Source organism: Leucopleurus acutus (genome assembly GCF_964270905.1).
Source record: "Leucopleurus acutus genome assembly, chromosome: 4".
In the NCBI taxonomy this organism is placed as follows: domain Eukaryota; kingdom Metazoa; phylum Chordata; class Mammalia; order Artiodactyla; family Delphinidae; genus Leucopleurus; species Leucopleurus acutus.
This window is the reverse complement of record NC_139146.1, coordinates 69,941,212-69,965,237: the sequence shown is the minus strand read 5'-3', so window position 1 is coordinate 69,965,237 and position 24,026 is coordinate 69,941,212. Positions and strand designations below refer to the sequence as shown.

The 24,026-nt window shown below is 37.5% G+C and overlaps 1 protein-coding gene across 5 annotated transcripts in view; it reads left to right on the top strand.

Moving 5' to 3' along the window:
• The window catches only part of GABRA4 (gamma-aminobutyric acid type A receptor subunit alpha4), a gene marked incomplete at both ends in the record, with an annotated part of 63,973 nt that overhangs the window by 12,280 nt on the left and 27,667 nt on the right, over positions 1–24,026 (top strand). For 2 of the 5 annotated variants that reach the window (XM_082837787.1, XM_082837786.1), the window contains 6 exons: positions 2,944–3,011; positions 3,975–4,195; positions 4,368–4,450; positions 7,103–7,246; positions 8,931–9,083; positions 16,277–16,536. In XM_082837787.1, the coding sequence (XP_082693913.1) occupies positions 2,944–3,011; positions 3,975–4,195; positions 4,368–4,450; positions 7,103–7,246; positions 8,931–9,083; positions 16,277–16,536 (929 nt within the window). The remainder of the gene's footprint in view (positions 1–2,943; positions 3,012–3,974; positions 4,196–4,367; positions 4,451–7,102; positions 7,247–8,930; positions 9,084–16,276; positions 16,537–24,026) is intronic. The other 3 variants (XM_082837788.1, XM_082837789.1, XM_082837790.1) reach the window with 3 other exon arrangements.

Here is a 24,026-nt window from a genome sequence, read left to right as displayed (position 1 = left end):
CGTTCTCTCAGCTCTTCCAAAGTCTCGTGGTCATCATCCAGATCTCAGTTTAAAAGTCACTGCTTGGAAGATTGGCTAAATAATCTAGAGTGGCTTTCCCAGACTCTCACTCTGTTACTGGCCTCTTTTGTTTCTCTTATGAATGACAGCATTCTTCCATTTACTTCATTTCTTTATTATTTATACTTTCACTCCCCCAGTAGCATGTTAACTCCCTGAGGCAGGGAACTTGAGAGTCTGGTTTACCATTGTATCACCAGGGCCTAGCATGGAACCTGGCATACAGCAGGTGGTCACTCAATAAATGTTGACTGAATGGGTGTCTGAATGAAATTTCTCTACCAATTATACGTTTTTAGGATCTCATTCAATCTCAAAGACCTTTGTGATCTTATAAAGCAAATACTAAATAATGTCACAAATACCAAGCAGTTTTCAAGAATCATTGAAAAAGTAGTATGTTATGTAAGAATTTGAAAAGATTCGTTATTATCATGGAATCATTATAACCTTAAGGATTAGCATAAACCCACACACCTTAAAATAAATGTATAAGGAAAAATATGATTGGCCTAAATCCTCCCTCTCCTACCCTTCCCCCACTTCAATAGAACACCTATGGTATTAATATTTTACAGGACATGGTTTGGTAAATAAATACTGTTCTAGAAAACAGATAAATGCTTTCTGTGAACTGAAGTGAACAGCATCACCTAGGAACTTGTTAGCAATGCGAATTGTCAGGCCCCACCTTAGACCTCATCTAACAGCAAGTCTGGGGTGGAGTCCAGCAATCTGTACTTTAACAAACCTACCAGGTGATTCTGATCCAGTTAAAGTTTAAGAACCAGTATCCTAAATTGATCTTCAAAGTAACTGGATTTCTCAAGATTATCATCAAACAGTCCTGTCGTCAGGACCTACTCAACCTTATTTGTTCTGAGTAACTTATCTCTCCTTGTCCTGACTTGCACTGAAGTAGTGTTTTTAACACTTTAGCAGTTGTCCTTAAGAAACAAGCAGAGTGATTTTTCCCACTTTTGAATCTTTTTGAATGAAATCTCCAACTACTAGGGTTTAACACACATGACTTGCTTCCTGGATTACCTAAGCTATTCCTGAAACACTTTGGCTTTACTATCATATTTTTGTTGTTGTTTTCAATTTCTCATTCAAATAAAAATTCACTTAACTTCTCACACTTATTCTCTCTGTTTTCCAAAGGTGTTATTTTTTAAAAATGAAAACTCATGGCAGATCAGCCTGATCTCTACTTTTTCTCTCACTATACTTCCAAAGGATATATTTTTCGTAGGATACTTATTCAAAAAACGAATTTTCTTTCTCCTTCAAACTATTTTTCTTTCTGTGGTTCAATCTTCACCATATAGAGGGAGAGATATTCTCATTTGTTTTATGAAGGTAACTTTAGACCTAGGGCATTAAGCTATCCCAATTGTTCTTTGTCTTTTTTGGCGTTAAGTCCGATTGCCCAACCATTATTCAAGGGAAATAGTCCATCTTGATAGCAGATGTTATTCTTTCCAGTGTGGAATAGGTAGCCCCTGGACATACAGTGTTGTAAACCATCATTTAAGAAATCAGGGCTTCCCTGGTGGTGCAGTGCTTGAGAGTCCGCCTGCCGATGCAGGGGACACGGGTTCCTGCCCCCAGTCCGGGAAGATCCCACATGCCGCGGAGCGGCTGGGCCCGTGAGCCATGGCCACTGAGCCTGCATGTCCGGAGCCTGTGCTGCGCAATGGGAGAGGCCACAACAGTGAGAGGCCCGCGTACCGCAAAAAAAAAAAAAGAAATGATGTTCAAGATTGCAACAATTTTAAATTTTTATTAGTAATTAAAATTGATATGTATAATAATTGCTATCATTATTGAGCACATTATGTTCTGGAGACTGGGACAGGTGATTTACATGTATTATTTCAGTTAATAGTCATTAAAACCTTTACCTCTGATGATATGTGACTTGACCAAGATCATACAATTAGAAAGTGTTAGAGCCAAAATTGAACTCCAGAATTTCTGATTTTAAGCATCGTGCTAAACCCAGATTGCAGCAACTTTCCTTTGTCTAAAATCTGTGTCAGCCCATTGTCATGATGCTCCCACGTTCCCCTTCTGCCAGACACACCCATATACTTGTTCCTGAACCAGTTTTATTTAGACGTAGGAAAGAATCTCAGTAGTGGCCATTATTGGAAGAAAAGAGAAACTAATACCTGTTAAGTACTTTCATGAGAGAGTAACTGTGGTCAGGGTCTCATAGGAGCAATTTCATTTGATCTCCGTCAACAGTCTTGCCTGATAGTTACGGTTGCTGCTGTTGAGAAGTTAAGTAACTTGCCCCAAATCACACAACAAGTAGGTGGTAGAGCATAAATAGGTCTAACTTTTAGGAGAGCTTGACTTTGGTCCTAATTACCAGTGGATGGTTTACCTATCAAAGGTGACATGACTCATTTTTGTGTTTAAGTTTTTACCAATATCCTTAACTTGCCAAAGATGCATTCCTTACAGCCATTATGGTTTTTCTCCTCCTCAATCTTGTGGTTAAGTTCCCTCTTTTTAACAGCTCACTTCTTTACTAAAGGCCAATCAGATGATGGACTAAAAAAAAAATCACAAAGGCTAAAAGCTTTTGTTCCCTGCACTGCCTGTTGTAGCAGTGCTCAGGGTGATGTATCTTGAAGAAATAAGGTTCCTGGTAAGTAATTGGGGTTTCTTTTTGACCGTAAGTAAACATTGCTTTCGGGTTTTGTTGTTCTTTTGTCTTCATTTTTTGTAGAGCTGCATTGTCTCATTGAAAATTTAAGATGCTCATGAAAACATGATATATAACCTGTCTTTACTTTTTAATTATCAAACCCACCTTGCCTATAAGATTGGTAATTATTTTTTCACACTTATTTACTTCATACTTACTAGGTCCTGTTACAGAAGTGAAAACTGACATATATGTCACTAGCTTTGGACCTGTTTCTGATGTTGAAATGGTAGGTATTTGGGAAATTAAATGTACTTTTTGAGGTTTGAAAAAAACATGGAGAAAAGAGGGCAATTAGCATTTATTTTGTAATCGATCACACAGAGCTAGAAAGTCAAAGAACAGCCTAAAAAGTTTACAAAAGTAAGACGTGGAACTTGCATTTCAGCTCTAACATTTGAGTATTTTTTGGTTTGGAATCACTCTCAACACAGAAAAGAACGTTCTATTACTAGTCCTCATAGTACAACATGTATGTAATATTTTTTTCCCTTAGAAAATTATTGAAGAGGAGAAAATTAGAGAGTGTAATTAGTTTTGGTATGAAACTATATTGTAATCCTAACTGCATTTAGAATTCCTTGTTGGCCCAGTTGCTCACTACCCCTCCCCCCACTTCCATCTCTCAGGCATAAAGAGCTTAGACTATCAAGCACTGGTCAAGATAAATTTGTCCATTCAGTTCTGTTCTCTAATATTAAAGATTTTCAGTTTCTAGGTCAAAGAAACTACTTTACTTTTCTCCTTGACTCTAGGCAAATGTTAATAAATTCTGTGGTCATAAAATTTCTCTTACATATTTTACTTTGCCTTAAAGAGATCCCTACAATTTTATGATGAATTATGCAGTGATATTTGTTACACATTAATTTTGCCACTTCATTTAAAACAAAGTACAACGTAATTACCTGGTGCTGGTGGTTTTATTAAATTATAGTAATTATTCTTGAATGATTAATATGTATGATTATCTAACAAATGTAGAAGATTAAGGTATAAAGATGGACATAATATGCTTTAATTGCTGACACTCTTTTTTGCTCCACTGATTTTTAAAAAAAATGTTGCTCCTATTTGTTTTTATTTGGGGTAGTCTTTTTGGAGGGGGAAAGAGGCTAGAATTTAATACGTTTTTCTGCATATTTATGTGTAGTCATCTGTGATTGAATATGTCACAAACTAATTTCCCTAGGAATACACAATGGATGTGTTCTTCAGACAGACATGGATTGACAAAAGACTAAAATATGATGGCCCCATTGAAATTCTGAGATTGAACAATATGATGGTAACAAAAGTATGGACTCCTGATACTTTCTTCAGGAATGGAAAGAAATCTGTCTCACATAATATGACAGCTCCAAATAAGCTTTTTAGAATTATGAGAAATGGCACTATTTTATACACAATGAGGTAGTCATTTTTCTTTCTTGCTTTTTATCGTTTTAACTCTCTTTTTTCCTTTCTTCCCTTCCTTCCTTCCTGTCTTTCTTTTTTTCCTTCCTTCCTGCTTCCTCATTGAGGGATCTTTAAATTACTTTTAAAGAAAGTGTTGATTTTGTTTAATTGCCTTTTTCCATCATAGACTCACCATAAGTGCAGAGTGTCCCATGAGATTGGTGGATTTCCCCATGGATGGTCATGCATGCCCTTTGAAATTTGGGAGTTGTAAGTTACAATAAAAATGTTGTTAGAATTTATGATTATCTCACGCAAGCTGATATTTTTATATGTGCATGATTTTCCATAGTCCAACATTTAAATCACTGTCCCTGACGACAACTGTCCAAGGTTTGACTTACAGGAGACTGCTTATTGTCTAATATATTTAAATAAAGAAGTAAAAACAACCCCTTTTCCCCCAAAAAGCAAAAACATATTTCTACTTACCTAGCCTACCTAGATAGCCTAGGTAGATTGACTCATAATTAATAGGTTGGTGATCCGTGGTGAAATTTAGGGGCCTCTGAACTCCATGTGATGGTGGTGTAACATAAAAAGTATAAATGATCTTTTTGTTTTTGTAATTTAATAGTTTCTGTTACAAGCAGAATCCTTTATGGCAGACTTGAAAAAAGCAGAAGAAGGTTCGGGGCTTCCTGACATGACATAGGTTAGAATAGCATAAGCAGCACTGTTAGTATAAAAGCGGCCAAAGCATGACCAAAACAGAGTAGGAGGTGTGGTCTGATACGTAGACAGAGCAAGACAGTATAGTGCCTTACAGACCACATTAAGGAGTGTGGATATTATTCTAAGTGCTTTAGAACACCTTTGGAAGGATTTACTAAGGGGTGTGGCACTCTTTGATTGACATTTCACAATTTCATTTCAGCTTTTCTACCTAGAAAGGATTGTAGAGTTGCTAGAGAGAAGCAGAGAAGAGTTGGAGGCTGTATGTGTTAATATTGATACAAAGATGGTGGTGGCTTAGACTAGGATGGTACCAGAGGAGATGTGAGACAGATGGATTTGGAATATTTTGTGGACGTGAAGGCAAGAGGATAAAATGAATGGGTAGGACAGACTATGGAGTTCCTTTCCCCCAAGCTGCCTTCTCAGAGATGGCAGCAAAATGTGATCGTCTCTTCTAACGTCTGCCTCAAATATTTGACTCAATCAGAATCTACCAAAAATAGATGCTGACTTTTACTATTGCTTCACATTCTTAGTCTCACTGATTGTGAAACTGTTGCCTGCTGTTATCATTGCTCATTGCTTAACTTAATGAGACTCGGCAGTCACCATTCTTTTTATACCCCCAGTAATCACAATATTCCGTTGGCCTAACTTGAATCTAGAGAGGGTCCTTTGCTCCCTCACCAGTGATTTAATGAGAGAAGATAAAAACAGAAAAAAATACGTGGACAGAAAGGTCGATCTTACTGGGGCCAGAATTTAAAACTATTTGTGCTATAATTTAAATTTCACCCAAGATAGCTCTAATCTAGGGAAAGTCCTTTCCCACCCACCCACCCGCCCCCCGCCCCCAGATCTCATGGAACACTCTTCAGAGTGACTTAAACATAGTTGGTCCTCCATCAGGGTTTGTATAAAATAAAGAAATTATTCCTTGGAAGCTGATGATTTGGGGTTGAGAACTGAAAAGAGAGGCCCATCATACTTATCAAATAAAGATACTTAATTACTTTGGAAGGAGAAAAATAACATTTAACTATGTTTACAATTCATAGGCATGAGAAAAAACAGGGGGAAAAATGGTTATAAGATAGCCAAGAGTAGGATACCTGATTTAAAATATCATGCAGGATCATAGCATTCTGGGACTTTAACTGTATGATTAGGCATAAATATACTTCAGAAGATAAACCTTGACACACAATTGTGTAGTGCTAAATGACAACACAAGCCTTATAGTTTGTTTTGCAAAGTTGCTTATAAAGATAGATTCCCTAGGTATCAATTCCTTTTGTAGAATTAAACACTTTCACTGAGGACCTACTGTGCTCTAGGCCTTTTAGGAAGGTTTGCAGAGGGTAGCATACAATTCATCTTTGTTCTTCTGAACTCATTTGTGTGTGAGCCAAGCTATCTGTTCTGGGTAGACTGGTAAGCAAGCAGCTGGTCTCCATTTGTACTGAACACCAAATAATAGAAAATGGGCTTGAATTGCCGCTGGGAGGGATTTGTTGAAGATAGAAGGGAAAATGTTCTGATTGTGAGAGTTTAAAGGTAGTGCAACTGGTTGTGTAAGTACATTCCCTGGAGAGCTTTATAAACAGCATAGCCAGTTGTTACCGCAGAGTGGTTCCCAAAAAGCATGGGTATTGCCCAGAGGCAGAGTCTGGAATAGGTGGCCCCTGGAGAGCTCTCCCAACAGTAGGATTTGCTCTTTTTGTTTTTGTTGTTGTATTATTATACGCAGCATCTGGTACATTTCTAATTGACAGAGCTGCATTAGGATGGAAGAAGTCGATATTGGTCAAATACTGGCAGTGAGTTAGAAAGGGAGTAGCAGTTGGACAGTACTTCTGGGGGGTTTATTCTGCTTTTCAACTGTTTATCCTATTAGTATGGAAACATACCAAGTGCACTGATGCATACATAGCATTTTAGTTGCCTTAGTTGTAGTCTCCCCTCCAAACCTTTGGCATAAAAATAAGAAATATGCCCAGTTGCAAGGCTGTTTATTTAATCTCTACAGTCTTCTCAATCTTAAACGTGTTTGAATAAATCATAATGATTCTTTTTTTCATTTATTACATCTTTCCTGAACATGTGTAATATTCTTAATCGTTGACCATCAATGCTGATGGAAAAGGAGCTCTGAATCTAACCACATTCTGTGCTCTCATCCAGATGCCTATCCGAAGAGTGAGATGATTTATACGTGGACAAAAGGTCCTGAGAAATCAGTAGAAGTTCCAAAGGAGTCTTCCAGCTTAGTTCAGTATGACTTGATTGGGCAAACTGTATCAAGTGAAACTATCAAATCCATCACGGGTGAGATGTTTAACAATTTGAGTCAATATGCTACCTAGCATTGGCAATGGAGTTTTGTCCTAGCTTCTTCATTGAAATATCTCGTGTTTTCAGGGGACAACTAAAAGTTTCCAGAAATAGAGTTGATGCATAAATCACAGTTCAGACTTTATTTGTATTGAAATCTTGTTTTAGTTTAAAATAAATTCTGAGTTGGTGACATATGAGAAGTGAGCTGGTTTTCTTATTCAGAAACAAAAGCCAATAATCAAATATATCAAAACTGTTTTCAACAGAATTCTGAGACGGGAAATCTGACCATTGATTTTTTCTTTTTTTTTCTTTTTTTTTTCTTTTTGCGGTACGCGGGCCTCTCACTGTTGTGGCCTCTCCCATTGCGGAGCACAGGCTCCGGACAAGCAGGCTCAGCGGCCATGGCTCACGGGCCTAGCCGCTCCGCGGCATGTGGGATCTTCCCAGACCGGGGCACGAACCCATGTCCCCTGCATCGGCAGGCGGACTCTCAAGCACTGCGCCACCAGGGAAGCCCTGACCATTGATTTTTGAGCACTGGATTTCCCTGTTTTTGGTGATTTCCCCAAATCTTTTTTTTTTAAATCTCGCCCAATTTTTGTGGTGCTACACTACCCTCTTTTCAAAACTAAAAGCAAAATATAAAGCTTAATTATAAAATATATTAAGGGTGTATATTAAAGCTGTCACATGAGTAGATGGATGATTATTATTGATGATTCTTGGTCTCTACTTGCTTTGGGGATGTGAATGGTAAGAAACATAGGATTTAGTTTTTGTCACATTCAATGGGGAAAAGCAGCTAATTATTGCTTGTTCTAAAACTATTCCTTACATACACATATCACCAGGAAAAACTACTTTTTTTAAGACATTTCTTTTCCAGCCTGTAAGTGAGATTAAAAATACATTTTGGGAGGATTTGAGGCTTCTGAATCTTGGGCTTCACAGTCTGAGAATAAAGCTACTGCTTCCTAAGTAACTTTCTCAATACGTTACTTTCAGATGTAACATTAAAAATATTATCAAGAGCTACCAGAAATCTTATGGTATATTTACTTATTAGCTTTTTTAGGTTTTTGTCTAAATGCCAATAAAACATGCCTGAACTCAGGGATGTTACGTATGGCTGTATGTTATATGTGTTTCTTTGTGTTTTTCTTCACATATGCCACATTTAGAAATAAAGCTCTTTCCTAAAACTAAGACAGTAAGGTAACCTTTCCCTAAGCATATATGTATATATAATGTATGCCTTTGTATTCCAATTCTTTCTAAAATTAAGCTTTATATTTTCATGTGTATGTGTATTTTCATTTTTTTCTAGTGATTTTTCCATAAAGGTTAGGTCTAAATTCTGCTCTAGAAAATGCTGAAAATGAAGGCTAATCGCTTTAAAATAGAAAGCACTGCAAGAATTTTTATAAAGTTATAGCCCAACTTATTAAATTGCTTAATTACTACATGCAACAGAAATATTTTTCTGTGTAATGACGTGCAGTATCATTCCCCCCCTAGTTGGGAGCTACATATTTCTCAGTGCTTGTGTTGTTACACAATCCGATACTTTCTTTGCCTAGAATACTGTTTGTTAGTCTGAAATATGATTATAAAGCCATTGAATAATTGCCCGCAGAGCCTATAACGTATTTTCCTCATGTTTCATTCACAGGTGAATATATCGTTATGACGGTTTACTTTCACCTCAGACGGAAGATGGGTTATTTTATGATTCAGACGTACATTCCATGTATTATGACAGTAATTCTTTCTCAAGTTTCATTCTGGATAAATAAGGAATCAGTTCCAGCTAGGACTGTATTCGGTAATTATAATCATTTCTTGGGTATTTTTGTCCACCTTACATTTTGATCATGGGAATAACCTTTAGATATCATCCCTAACAAAATATTAAACAGTAATATATCTGGCTGTGCTAAGTAAAGAATCACATAAGGTTTCTTTTTTTTTTTTTTTTTTTTTTTGCGGTACGTGGGCCTCTCACTGCTGTGGCCTCTCCCGCTGCGGAGCACAGGCTCCAGACGTGCAGGCTCCGGATACTCAGGCTCAGTGGCCGTGGCTCACGGGCCCAGCCACTCCACGGCATGTGGGATCCTCCCGGAACGGGGCACGAACCCTTGTCCCCTGCATCGGCTGGCGGACTCCCAACCACTGCGCCACCAGGGAAGCCCCTAAGGTTTCATTTTTATCAGCCAATACAAAGTAATAAAGCTTGAGAGGATATGGGCAGTCCATCCCTTCCTTTGGGGCTCCACCAGATTTCCTTTATTGAGAACTGGCAGGTGAAGACCAAGTGTGAATCTGAATATAATTTCACTTTGGGTGATGTTCTTGGGTTCCTAGCTTAATGCTGTGTAATTGAATTAAAAACCATATCTATGTGTTGAAATGAAATGCATTGGGAGCTTAAAATAAAACAAAAGTCATGGATGAATGAATATGAAAACCTTAGAATAATTTGCCTTTTAATGAAGAGGAACAAAAGGCAAATGGTTTAAATGCATGGAATTGGAAGTATTATATGCTTAGTTTATTAGCTTATTGTTATATTCTACCTACATCTTTTTTTTCAGAATACTACACATTTTATTCTCTTTGTTTTTACAGTGGCTTCCTATATATCATATTCTTAACCATATGAGGTCCAGAACACCTGAGTTTTCAATTTTTGTAGCTGAAAATAAGCCTTTTGCATATCAGGCTTGCTTTTAAATATTAAAATTAGTTATAATGATATTTATTTAATTTAACATATCTCTCTATTCTTTTTCTATTGATTGTGAGTGACAAAAGCATTCAGTTATGGGATGAAAATGATCAGAATTGCTCTGGAATGGAGGGATAATCCTCACAAGAGATGCCAATTTCCCTTTGCTTTTTCTACTTGGTAGAAAGCCAAATAGAAGCCATGGTATAATATCCCTCATCACACAATAGCTAAAGGGATGCTGGTGAGAAGGAACTGGAGAGAATGGGAACTTCTCATCCCACCCCTGATCCATTTAGAGAACTTCTGATATAAGGGCATCTTAGTGTTCTCAGTGGACCTGAATGTGGGGTGTTTGCCATGGACACCCTCCCCCACCCCTTTAGGTTCACTCAAGAAGGTTTTGGAATCCTACCAGGGATACTCTTAGAGGAGGGTCAGTGCTGAGGGTAGGGTGTGACCTCACGAAGGCAGTGAACAGGTGTTATGGCACTACCTACTTCGTAGAGTTGCGAGGGTTCATTGCAAGTGTTGAGTAAATTTTAGCTATTAAAAATAGGTGTGAAAATGAAAGAGAAAAAAACACATCTAAGCTTTGGACTCCAGTAGGTCAGGTTTTAAAACCCACATCTGCCACTTATTTTCTCCATCCATAAAACTGTGGTAACACATCTCTCCTTCACAGACTAGTAAAGATTTAGAATTATGTGCAGTACTCATTACAGGGTATATGGAGCACTTAGCCCATATTAGTTACTCTTTACCATATGCTCTATTGCGTAGGGGAGATTTATTTTGTTATGACCTGGTTTCCTTGATTATTAACTGTTTTTAAAAGAAAATATGCATTATTATGTAATGCCAGACACTCTGCTAAATTCTTTTTTTTAAATGAAATACAATTTATTTGCAGTGTTAGTTTCAGGTGTACAGCAAAGTGACTCAGTCATATATATATATATATATATATACACACACACACACACATATATGTATATTCTTTTTCATATTCTTTTCCCTCCGAGGTTATTACAAAATATTGAGTATTGTTCCCTGTGCTATAAGTAGGACCTTGTTGTTTATTTTATATATAGTAGCGTGTATATATTAATCCCAAACTCCTAATTTATTCCTCCCCCCACTTTCCTCTTTGGTAACCATAAGTTTCTTTTCTATATCTGTGAGTCTGTTTCTGTTTTGTAAATAAGTTCATTTGTGTCATTGCTTACATTCCACATGCAACTGATATCCAATGATATTTTTCTTGCTCTGTCTGGCTTACTTCACTTAGTATGATAATCTCTAGGTCCATCCATGTTGCCGACAAGGGATTAATCTGCTAAATGCTTGATGTCCATTCTCTCATTGAGTGCAGTGAGAGAATGATTAACCTTGGGTCTACACATCATGTCCAGAGGCAGCCTGACTGGGCAGGAGGTATCTGCTGAGGCTGAGAACCAGATCAAAGTCCCTTAACTTTTCCTCGTACAAAAAATATTAATATTTCAGGAACTGTCATCATTGAAAATAAAAATAAAATTACTTTTACACATATACCATCTTTTTTCTATGTTCCTAAATAATTTCTAGAACAGATAATATTGACCCATTAATGATGCCTTTGATTAAGAGGTAGTCATGTCAAAAGTGCAGACTCTGGAGCGAGACAAAAGTTGTAACCCCAAAGTCTACCACTTATTAGCTGTGAACCTTCAGTGAGTTATTTCTGCCTGTTTCCTCATGTGTTACAACAGGATACAGTGTTGCTACTACGTAGGGTTGCTAGGAGGATTCAATTAATTAATTTGTTTTTGTTTTTTTTTGTTTATTTTGGGATTTTTGCTTTTTTTAAAATTTTTATTTATTTTTGGCTGTGTTGGGTCTTTGTTGCTGTGCACGGGCTTTCTCTAGTTGTGGTGAGCTGGGGCTACTCTTCGTTGTGGTGCTCACGCTTCTCAATGTGTTGGCTTCTCTTGTTGTGGAGCACGAGCTCTAGGCACCCGGGCTGCAGTAGTTGCGGTGCATGGGCTCAGTAGTTGTGGCGTGTGGGCTCTAATGCATGTGGACTTCAGTAGCTGTGGCTCGCAGGCTCTAGAGCACAGGCTCAGTAGTTGTGGCACACGGGCTTAGTTGCTCCGTGGCATGTGGGATCTTCCCGGACCAGGGATTGAATCCGTGTCCCCTGCATTGGCAGGCGGATTCTTAACCACTGTGCCACCAGGGAAGCCCTCAATGAGTAAATTTGGATAAAGCCCTTGGAACAATGCCTACCACACAGTAAATACTATTTTTAGTGTCATTGATTACTATGACAGATCACGCTGCCATCTCCCTCATTTGAGAATCACTACTTGATACTCTAATGTGAATGTTCTCCATATTTTCTAGTTATTGTGATTGGTTGATAAGCTTTGAATGCTTTCTTGGTTCATTATAAACTCATAGCCATTGTTTTGTCCCATTTGTCCGCAAATAATAGAAATTTCCAGTGGTATGGGGAGAGATAGCATTGATTATGTATTATATTGCCCACCCAACATTTCCTATCCAGATAAGATACTGTAAGGAAACTAAGTAGCATGTGGTAAGGATACCGGTAACACTAATAATAATGATGATAAGATTTGCCGTGTACTGATAGGTGTCATCTTATTTAATCTTCACGATAACTCAGCAAGGTAGGCATTATTAATTTCATATGGCTAAGGATATAGACTCAAAGAGATTAAGAAACTTGTATAAAGTCATATATTTAAGCGATAGACCCAAGACAATTTCTGCCTAACTTTGAGAACTCTCCCATTTCTACTCTGCCTTTCTTTCTTTACAGGGGGTCTGGGGACATGGGGGCTTGTGGAGAATTCCAGAGCAGCTGAGTGAAATTGTATGGCTGTGTGCTGAGGATACTTTGTGGGTAGCTTTTTCCATTGGTTTCTTTCTGATTGTGCTCATGTACCAAGATACTGGTTTTGACTGACCAGGGAAATTATGCCCAATAATTAAGTCTTCTAAGACCTAAGATGTGTCAGAATGGTAATTATTAAATTGTTTATTGATGCTTTCGATGGTATTTTTTAAGGAAGTTAAGTTTTAAGTATTTGCGGGCACGTAAGCACTCTTTCATTTGAGATTCAGGTAAAAAAATTAATTCTGGTCTAGTATTTACCTTTCCAAATTCTCATTTTCCTCTTCACTCAAGGAGAGAATTTTCTGGATCAGGGGTGTCTTTCAAGATCATGCAAAAACAAAACCAAAAAAAATCAGTGTAAATATGAGAAGTAGAGTGTGCTGAATTCTCTGGCAAGGGCTTCTCTCTCTAAAGTTGTGTGCCTCTAAGTTTTCTAATTATTCCAGTATAGTAAAACATGAAATCTGAGTAAATGCCAGCTGGCATATGTACATCATTACTAGTTCATTTTCTAGGAGTGGCTAGCCAAAAATTCACTCTTGTGTACAGTCTTAGCCTACTCATACATGTCCTCTTCCAGCTTCTGGGCCAACCAATATGGTGCATGTTCAGCACTCTAAAAACAGGAACTGGCGTCAATACTTGAACGTGTCAAAAAAATTCCATGGTTATTAAGGTGCTTTCACGGTAGATGTGGTAACGGATGTACTATCTTCCTCGATGCAGAGGAAGCATGGCTTCTTATCTGAAAAGTTGGCATCTGTTTGCTATTGTGTTGGTGTTTATTTAACCAAATGTTCCACCTAAAAACAGGTGTAATAAGCTCATTCCTGTTGTGCTAGTGCTTTCTTAAATTTGAACTCCAGGCAGAGAAACTTTTTAATGTCTAAAGGGATGGCAACTTCAAACACTCAGCCAATTGTTTATGCCAGTTACTTTCCTAATTTTGCCAACAGTCATAGAATAGGAGCCATAATATCTGAAGGGTCTTTCTACAAACTTTAGAATCAAGTTTACCCTAGACAATGAAAGAGAGATGGAAAGCGGCCACATAGCCAATGTTTTTGCGTAGATGTCCATACGTTATTTAACATATTCATAAACCTGGTGATCCACCCTCCTTAACATTCAGAAAGTAATTTTTGGATTCATGGCTCAATAATTGAACTAATACTCTGCTTACTTGGCATTAATAATGGAATTTCTTCTCATACTGCAGGAGAAGACGAAGACCACTACTTCTGGTCCTCAGGAGAAATCGTTCTATTACCAAAAAAATGTTCACAGCAACATGGAGACTCTTAAGTTGCTTATATTTGAGTTTCAGTTTCCTTTTGGATTATCACAGTATGGTCACTGTGAAATTTTCTGATTTCTGAGCAGTATTCTTATTTACACTGCACTGTTCATTTTTTATTTTCAAGTGCTCTCAGCACAATTTCTATGCTGTTAGAGGAAACATGCTTAATAAAGTTGTAGAACATTTTTGAATTCTTAATAGGCCATTAAACTTAAGTTGTTATGAATAAGAAGAAAAACCTTGATATATCTTTAAGTTTTGTAGCTAAAATTTTTCAGAATTAATTTAGGGTTTATTCACATATCTCACAATGAGCATGGGAATGGTGCCATTTTCCTGAGATTTAAGGTAGAGACTCTAAAAGTCCTGAGGTCTCTTTTCGAAACAAAGTCTACTAAATTCACAAGATTGCATTTTCATAGGCATTTAGGTATTTATATATTTGGCTGAAAAACCACATTTTAAAATCTGTCTTTGACTAATGAAATGCTAAAAATAGCATGAAACTTTTTTTTAAAGGAATACAACCAAATTCTCAACTTTCTTCCTCTGTATAGTTTATGGAATGTTTTTGAAAGATCCATAGCTCAGAAGCTACACAGTTGCTCTAGTTTTTCATGTTCTAAACATTGACAATTCAGAAGGGACTAGAAAGAAAATAGATTGATGAAGAGCTGAAAAATGTATTTTTATTTACAGTGCATTTATCATGTGCTCGGCACTACGTGAAATAAGGTAAATCCTGAAGCAGTGTTAGACATTCTGCCCTTAAGAAGTCTATGCTCAATCAAGTAGTGGAAACAAAGCTCACTCAAATGGAACAATTAGGGAACAATACAAGGCAGAACATAATTAAGTGCTGAGTTGAGAGGACAGTATTATTTCTCCCTACGTCAAAATATTATTATTCTTTTATTATTGCATGGGACTCACTATTTTTTCAGTTTAACATGTGTTATTTGGCTTTCAGCTGTGGATTGGCATGGACTGGATATAGTTTATGCCTTCATCATTGTTATTGTTGTCATCCTCACCATCCCCAAACACCTGGGTGTGTCAATTCAAGAGATTTCCTAGGCATTACATAGAATGAGTTTAAATGGATATGGTAAATCTCCATGTACATTTCCAAGCTTAACTACATAACATTGATTAGATCCACAGAGAGGCAAAGATTCAGAAAGGGACAATTGTGCACATATTAGCATCCCTATGTAATGCATTTCTCTACAGTTTCAGTGGCAAGTGGAATTCTTCCATTGAGAATGGGGACTGACTTTTTTCCCAGGCTGAGGAGAAGCCTTTTCTGGAGATGATATGCTTCAGAAGCCTATTGATGCGTGAGAAGTACCTCTATTCTTGTTGCCAATATTTTCCTGCCAACCACAAACTGATGGGCAGTAGATGCCCAATATTTTTAAAGCCAAATTATTCTAGAAGTCTATTTCTCAGGAGTATACCTATGTTGTTTTATATAAATTAAGCTATTCTACAACTAGTAAATTTATTATTTTAATTCAATAAGTAATATTCAGGTAAAGACTATAAATACATATAACTTGTGCTTTTTCTGATAGAGATTCTCAACAGCAGTGGGCCATGCCTACCCCAGGAATTCTGATGCTTCAATTTTCATTGCTACCATCTTCCCACTCCTGGTTGAGAGTCAGTGCTTCAATGAGTCACACTTTCTGTTAGGTGTGTGTTGAGTTTCTCAGGTACATTGGCCCAGGTACTAACATGAACCCAATATTTGTTAGGTGCCTTACATACTTTTAATCTTCACTGTAAACCCAATAAGTGGGTATCAAATGAAACCAGTGAGTTTTCCTAACTTAATCCAACTCACACTGAGCCAGTGATTAGAAGAGCCAGGATTTGAACCATCTCTGTCTCTCACTCCAAAGCCTGTGCTAATTTCACTGAACCACTATGACTGGAATCTTACATCAAAGATGGTTTGGTTTGAGTTATTGTAAACTTTGTTACCCTCACCCCACCAAATTTCCAGGTCTTTTTGTTTGTTTTTATGCATTGAAGTAACCATAAAGTATTTTGTCTCTTTGCTCTTTTGCTTTGAAGGAATAACCACAGTGCTCACCATGACCACACTGAGCATCAGTGCACGGCATTCTTTGCCCAAAGTGTCCTATGCGACTGCCATGGATTGGTTCATAGCTGTCTGCTTTGCTTTTGTGTTTTCGGCCCTTATTGAGTTTGCTGCTGTCAACTACTTTACCAATGTTCAAATGGCAAAAGCCAAAAGGAAGACATCAAAAGCCCCCCAGGAAATTCCAGCCGCTCCAGTGCTGAGAGAAAAGCATCCTGAAGCACCTCTGCAGGTATTTGACTTAATATCCTTTAAGATTTCAGCATCTTGGTCAAATTTGCATTGCCGGGGAAAAGCTAAGAAGTTGAAGATCCCAATGACAATCTGTAAGTCATTTAAAAATCCAGAAAAATATTAAAGGATAATCATGCATTTATACTTTAAAATTGTGATTAGTGGCTTAAAAGTTAAACAGCTCTGCGGAGTGGCTGGGTCCGTGAGCCATGGCCACTGGGCCTGCGCGTCCGGAGCCTGTGCTCCGCAACGGGTGAGGCCACAACAGTGAGAGGCCCGCGTACCGAAAAAAAAAAGTTAAACAGCTCTGGATGAGCTTGAGGTACACAGCTAGTTGTTTGAAAGTTCTTTTCAGGATTAAAAAATTTTTATAGAGAGGGGCAAAATCTTATGTATGCGCTTAAAAGAAACCTGTGGATACCCTTAAGTGGGTTGGAAAGGCATCTCAGTAGAGTTCATTGAACAAAGTAAAGCAGCAGTTCTTAACATAGCTCCACATGAGAACGATCCCATGGGGCTGTGCCCTTGTATGGAAGAAGAAAACAAAACCGATAAATAAAAAGACCCGGGCTTCCCTGGTGGCGCAGTGGTTGAGAGTCCGCCTGCCGATGCAGGGGACACGGGTTCGTGCCCCGGCCCGGGAAGATCCCACATGCCGCGGAGCGGCTGGGCCCGTGAGCCATGGCCGCTGAGCCTGCGCATCCGGAGCCTGTGCTCCGCAACGGGAGAGGCCACAACAGTGAGAGGCCCGCGTACCGCAAAAAAAAAAAAAAAAAAAAAAAAGACCCATAGTTGTAGGTTATGCACATCCAAGACTGAGAATTCTTGTCCTAAAGAGACATATCTAAAAGGATATGAAAGCCTAATAAGAGCTACTGTAATTTACATTGGGCACATAAGTGATTCTGTGATTTAAAAAATTAAAGTGACTTTTTCCTCATGGAGGCCAGTTGTACAAAACTAGCAAGATCCTCATGAAAATGAGAAAGCTAACAGCCATCCCCTCCTCCCTCTCCTCCTCTTCCTCTGATACTCTGCTCTCTCTCTCTTTTTCTCACTCTACTTGGCTTCCTCCTTGAATCAACAAAATGTCAGTGGTCACATGCACAACCTTATTGCGGTTACCACAAATGGTAGTCTAAAACTCCTTTTGTCTACATGTGCCCAAATCAAAATATATATAAATCATCAACTTTATTCTCTATAGGTGATAACTCATTCCCTTAATTATTCATACACGCATTCATTCCTTTTCTTCACTCATTTAACAAACATACATTTAGTACCAACTATGAGCCAGGCACTGTGTTTGGTCTGAAAAGCAAGGGTATACAAAGCCCCCTGACAAATATCTTCCTCTATATAACTTATCTTTCAGTGTGTAGGGAGACAGACAACTTAAAAACATATGTACTAAAACACTTAGGTGTGTTAGATGGTGATAGTGCTATGACGTGCTGAAGCACCAAAGTGGGAAGGAAGTGCTGGGGCCTTGTGATAGGGGTGGGATTCAGTTCAGAGACCAGGCAGGCAGGGAAATCCTGCCATAGAAGATGACAGTAGAACAATTAGGTTAGGGATTTAACCCGGCAAGGATTAACCGTTAAGTCTCCTGCAGTTTATAGCTCTCCTCCCACAGGGCTCTGGACACTGGTTCTCTAAGAATGGCATGTGGGCAGATGGGAAGATTATTGTCCTTGCATTAAGTAAGCTTGGATAGCTTACATTTTCCTCTGAAGGAATCAGTTTCAACAAGATTTTCAAAATTATTAGAATGAATTTTGTATACTATTTTCAGTCAAAAAAACCCCCCTGATTATCTACAGTTTTATCCCCTTTCCAATTCCCCATAGGTAATTTTATGCCCTTTCTGCCTTTTACTGTTGTTTCATTTGCTTTGCTTTGTTGTGTTGAGGCCTTGGTAGAAGAATTCTATTTACTCTCCCTTTAAAAAAATTATCTTGTATTTACTTGTTTACTTTACTTTTTTTTCTAATTACTGACAAGATTTATTTTAATTTCATCTTTCTGCAAGTTAATGTTGTTACTCTTTTTTAGCTTCTTGAGTTTAATTCTTATTCATTTATTTTCACTGTTTCTTATTTAATAATAAAGTTTCCTTTATTGCAATGAGATTTGCTTTGCATATAGCGTTAGCCAATTCATAACTTTTGATACGTTATATTATTGTAATTATTTGCTAGGTATACTGCAGTTATGCTGCTATTTTTCTCTACAAGCTCAGAATTATTTGGAAGATAATGTTAAAGTTTCCAAATGGGATTTTGTTTATTTGTCTCCATTGTATTTTTCGTTGTATCACTTTATGTTCAGAAATGTTACTTGTACAGATTTGAATGTTGTTGATATTTTCATTGTGCCCTGAGTTATGCTAAAAGCTTATAAATGTTTGATGGAAATTTAAAGGAGTTGACTGTTAGTTATTAAATTAATTTTACCTAAAACATTTTTATTTCACCCTCTTAATAAGTCACTTCTTGATCTTTCAAATACCAAGAAAGTTATGAAAAATTCTCCCACAAATATTATGAGATTGTGTTAGTGTGTTTTGCATTTTAACTATTTTTGGTTTATGTGTTTTGATGCTTTGATATTCAACATGTAAAGATTTATAACAGCTCTATTTTCATATCACTCTATTAATTTAATCATAAAATAACCTTTTTGGGGAGGTTCCATATAATGCCCCTTGAATTCTATTTGATCTGATTTTATTATTATTTTTTTATTCTTTCTTAATATTAACTTTTGTAGTATATTTTTATTGCTAAATTTTCCTATTTTTTCTTTTCTCATGTACTTTGGAAGCTATATATCATATTATTATATAACCACTGGTTATCTTTAAGCTTTAAAATGACATATTGTAACTTACGATTTTCTAATAGTGTTGAAATTATAACATATACTGACTCTTCCATGTAGCTGTTAACTCCCCCCAACCCCAGGATTGCTCAAGTCTAAAGAGTCTGCATTTGGAAATATTTTATATATAAATTTTTTTTCTCTTTATAATGAGTTGATGTAGTTCCCTTTTCATTTTTGCAAGGTGATAAGGCTCCTTGCACTAGTGTTATAATAGTATAAATACTTGAAAGTACCCCTTAATCAGCGAAAGACCATTCTGCAGAATTTCCAAAGGTGGGACGAGAACTAATAGTTCCTGGAAACATATCTCTTGACTACTACAGCATCACTGGTGAGTGGTAGGTTGAGTACATCCAGTTGGCTAAGTCCACTTTTGGCAGCATGGGCCACATGCTGGGTGCAAATGGCATAATCAAGATTAAGAAGATGAAATTTGTTTGTGAAGGGCATAGAGTCATAGTATTTAAGGGTTGAGAAGTTTATAATAAATCTCATCAAAATATTCATCATATGTTTCATGTCCTATATGGTATGTAACCATATATGTATCATAACTTAGATTGCCACGGCAGCTTCCTGAAGAATATCTATGTTCTAAGGACAGTGATTAATGGGTTGGCCCACACATCCTCCAGAGTACATATTGCTGCCAGAGCACAGCTGGCTTTGGAGCGTCAGTTGTCATTGAATAGTTCAACTTTGAAGGTTGAGAACACATTAAAATTGAGGAAGGGAGAGAGAAAGAGAGAAAAAAATATATAGAGATAAATAGGGAGAAGGAAATCAAGATGGGGAAAAAGTGTGTTAAGAGCAAAATTTTAAAACATGTTACTGGAAGGAAATATTCTAGTAATCTTACGAAGTTTGCAGTTTCAGTAGAGATTCTAATCAAACAGCTGAAATGTGCTTATTCTAATGTGTTCCAACTTGTATGGCTATTTGCTGATTTGAATGATGCTGCTTTGTTTAAACTGTGTTTAAACTCCTCATTTGAAATTGCCTTCAGTCTGCACAATACTTGATAATTCAATAGTCCTTTGGGTTAGCTCACTAGTGGTTTGATTCATTGTCAGCATATGTGACCTATGGACTGTTAATGGCCTGGCAGAGGTTCATGGTGACCATTTTTATTTCTTGGGAATTGGAAAGCTTATGGTTTATGGAATATTCATGAAGCAAGGAGAAATAGGCCAACTGGAAGACTCTAAGAGCAGCTATGGGCAGCTTGGGTATGTCTTTAGGCATCTCAGGAGGCAAAGCAGCTGTTTTGCTTCTGCTCAACATCACCATAATTCTGCCTTTGACTCTGTCCTTCCAATATTGAAGTTGAGCTCTATTCCCGTGGTTCTATCCTTCCAAACCCTCACTACTTCTTAGAGTACCTACTCGCTCACTGACTCAGGTGATTTGGATTAATAGGATGATTTGGAAAATAAATAACTATAAAATAAAACGTGGAGATTTCTTAATAAAATCATACTTAAAACTTACTTGAAAATATATTCTGTAGCCCTTGTTCAGTCAGAAAGTATACATTAATGTATGTATGTTGTATGTTGTGAAAAAATCCAATGATATAATGACTAAAATTACTTGGACTTCTAAATTGTGTCAGGTACTATGTGATATGCTTTACATGTGCTACTTAATTTCAAGCTCACATCTATTTTATAGATGAAGAAACTGAGTCTTTTCTTTAATATCTTTATTGGAGTATAATTGCTTTACAATGGTGTGTTAGTTTCTGCTTTATAACAAAGTGAATCAGCTATACATATACATATATCTCCATATCTCCTCCCTCTTGCGTCTCCCTCCCACCCTCCCTATCCCACCCCTCTAAGTCTTGAAGTTGTTAAGTGATGTAATCAAGGTAACATAACTAGAAATGGTAGACCAAATAGAATAGAGAAGAGCAGTGAAGCACGTTTAATGAAGAAGCTAATTAGTTCACGTTTAGACACGTGGAAATTTCCAGAGTGGGACATTTTCTTCTATCCCATGATAACGATGACTTACTTTTTTCGAACTACAAGTGCATTTCTCCACTGTGCACCTTTCCTTTCCCATCTACCTAATTTCTTTGTCTATTTCCATTTTACTGAACTATTCTTCATAGACTTCTCAATATTAAAGCGTTCATAGATTCTTACAAGGGTATTTGTAAAATTAAAGAGCTGTTTGCTCTGCTTAGAGTCTTTAACAAAAAGATGATACAAAAAAGAATATATAGATAATTCAAGATAGACCTTGGATTCAATAATTCAACTGTACTCATGAGAATCTCGTTCTTTACTATCCATTCTTCAAAGTCAAACTCTAGCCCTATTTCCCAGATGAGGATCATTTTGATAGAACTTAAGGATGCCAAGGATATGGTGTCAAGTATCCACATCTACAAAATAATAATAGAATCTGCCAGAAAGACTGATAATGAAGATTAAATTACATCCTGCATGTAAAGTACATGGTACAGTGCTTAGTACCCAGTAAATAATAGCTGTGATTATTATTTTATCAAAGTACAGTTGATTTACTATATTATATTAGTTTCATTTGTACAAACATAGTGATTGAATATTTTTATAGATTATACTCCATTTAAAGTTATTATAATATAATGGCTATATTCCCTGTTTTGTACAATATATCCTTGTAGCTTACTTATTTTATACATAGTAGTTTGTATCTCTTAATCCCCTACCCTCATCTTGCCCCTCCCTGCTTCCCTCTCCCTACTGGTAACCACTAGTTTGTTCTCTATACCTGTGAGTCTGTTTCTATTTTGTTCTATTCATTCATTTGTTTTTATTTTTAATATTTATTTTATTTATTTATTTTCCTTATTTTTTTTGGCTGCATTGGGTCTTAGTTGTGGCACATGGGATCTTTGTTGAGGCATGCAGGATCTTTTCATTAAGGCGCACGGTCTGCTCGGGTTTCTCTCTAGCTGTGGCGCACACGCTCCAGGGCGCATGGGTTCTGTAGTTTGCGGCATGCCGGCTCTCTTACTGAGGCGTGTGAGCTCAATAGTTTTGGCGCACACGGGCTTAGTTGCCCCATAGCATGTGGGATCTTAGTTCCCTGACCAGTGATCGAATCCGCGTCCCCTGCATTGGAAGGCGGATTCTTTACCACTGGACCACCAGGGAAGTCCCTCATTCATTTTTTTTATATTTTAGATTCCACATATAAGTGATAACATAAAGTTTTATCTTTCTCTGTATGACTTATTTCACTAAGCATAATACCCTCCAGATCTATCCGTGTTGCTGCAAATGGCAACATTCTTTCTATGGGTAAGTAGTATTTCATTGTATATGTATGCCACATCTTTTTAATCCATTCATCTATTGATGGACACATAGGTTGCTTCCCTATTGTGGCAACTGTAAATAGAGCTGCTATGAACGTTGGGGTGTGTGTATCTTTTCAAATTAGTGTTTTTGTTTTCTTTGGAAGTATACTCAGGAGCGGAATTGCTGGATCATATGGTAATTCTGTTTTTAGTTTTTTGAGGAACCTCCATACTGGCTGCACCAATTTATATTCCCACCAACAGTGTACAGGGTTCTCTTTTCTCCACACCCTCTTCAGCATTTGTTATTTGTGGTCTTTTTTTTTTTTTTTTTTTTTTTTGCGGTATGCAGGCCTCTCACTGTCGTGGCCTCTCCCGTTGCAGAGCACAGGCTCCAGGCGCGCAGGCCCAGCGGCCATGGCTCACGGGCCCAGCTGCTCCGCTGCATGTGGGATCCTCCCGGACTGGGGCATGAACCCGTGTCCCCCGCATTGGCAGGTGGACTCTCAACCACTGCGCCACCAGGGAAGCCCTTTGTGGTCTTTTTGATGATAGCCATCTGACAAGTGTGAGGTGATATCTCGTTGTGGTTTTGATTTGCAGTTCCCTGATGATTACTGTAGCTGTGATTATTATTATCCTTTATTTCCTTAAGCATCTTCAACATTTAAAGTCTGCATCACATAATTTATCACTTATAATATCCTGAAGTATTTTGCATAAATTGTTTCATATGTGATTGCTCTATTTACCTACCTAGATGGTGAGCTTCTTAATAAAACTGGTTATGGCTTCATTCTGTCTTCCCATACAGCCCATAGCACAGTGTTTAATAGTCACAGTTGTTTATTATAATGAGCCGACTATAGGAATCGAACAATAGGAAATGTGGGGCCTCTAAAAACCAATATATTTATCAACAATTTCCAAAAACATTTGTATTTTATGTAAAATTCTTCTGTAAATGTGAACATTAGGTGGATGTTAAGTAGTGAGCTAGAGCTGGGTCACTGTGAGGATTGTGAACAGCAGCTACTCATTCTGAGACACACTTGTCAGCGGTTGGACTTTGCTAGTGGACAACAACAGGGAACTGAGGACGACACTTTGAAAAACAAAAGAAAGCAAAACAAAAAGCCTCTGTAAATCTACAAGTGCAGCTATGCATTATGAGAAAAGCATAGTTTGTTGTCCTTGGGTCATTTTAGTCACCTCACTTACACAGGTATCAGTGCCTTTGACACCAGTGTTAAATACAGTGATATCCCAGTAAATGGTAATACACAAGCTTCATTCCATTC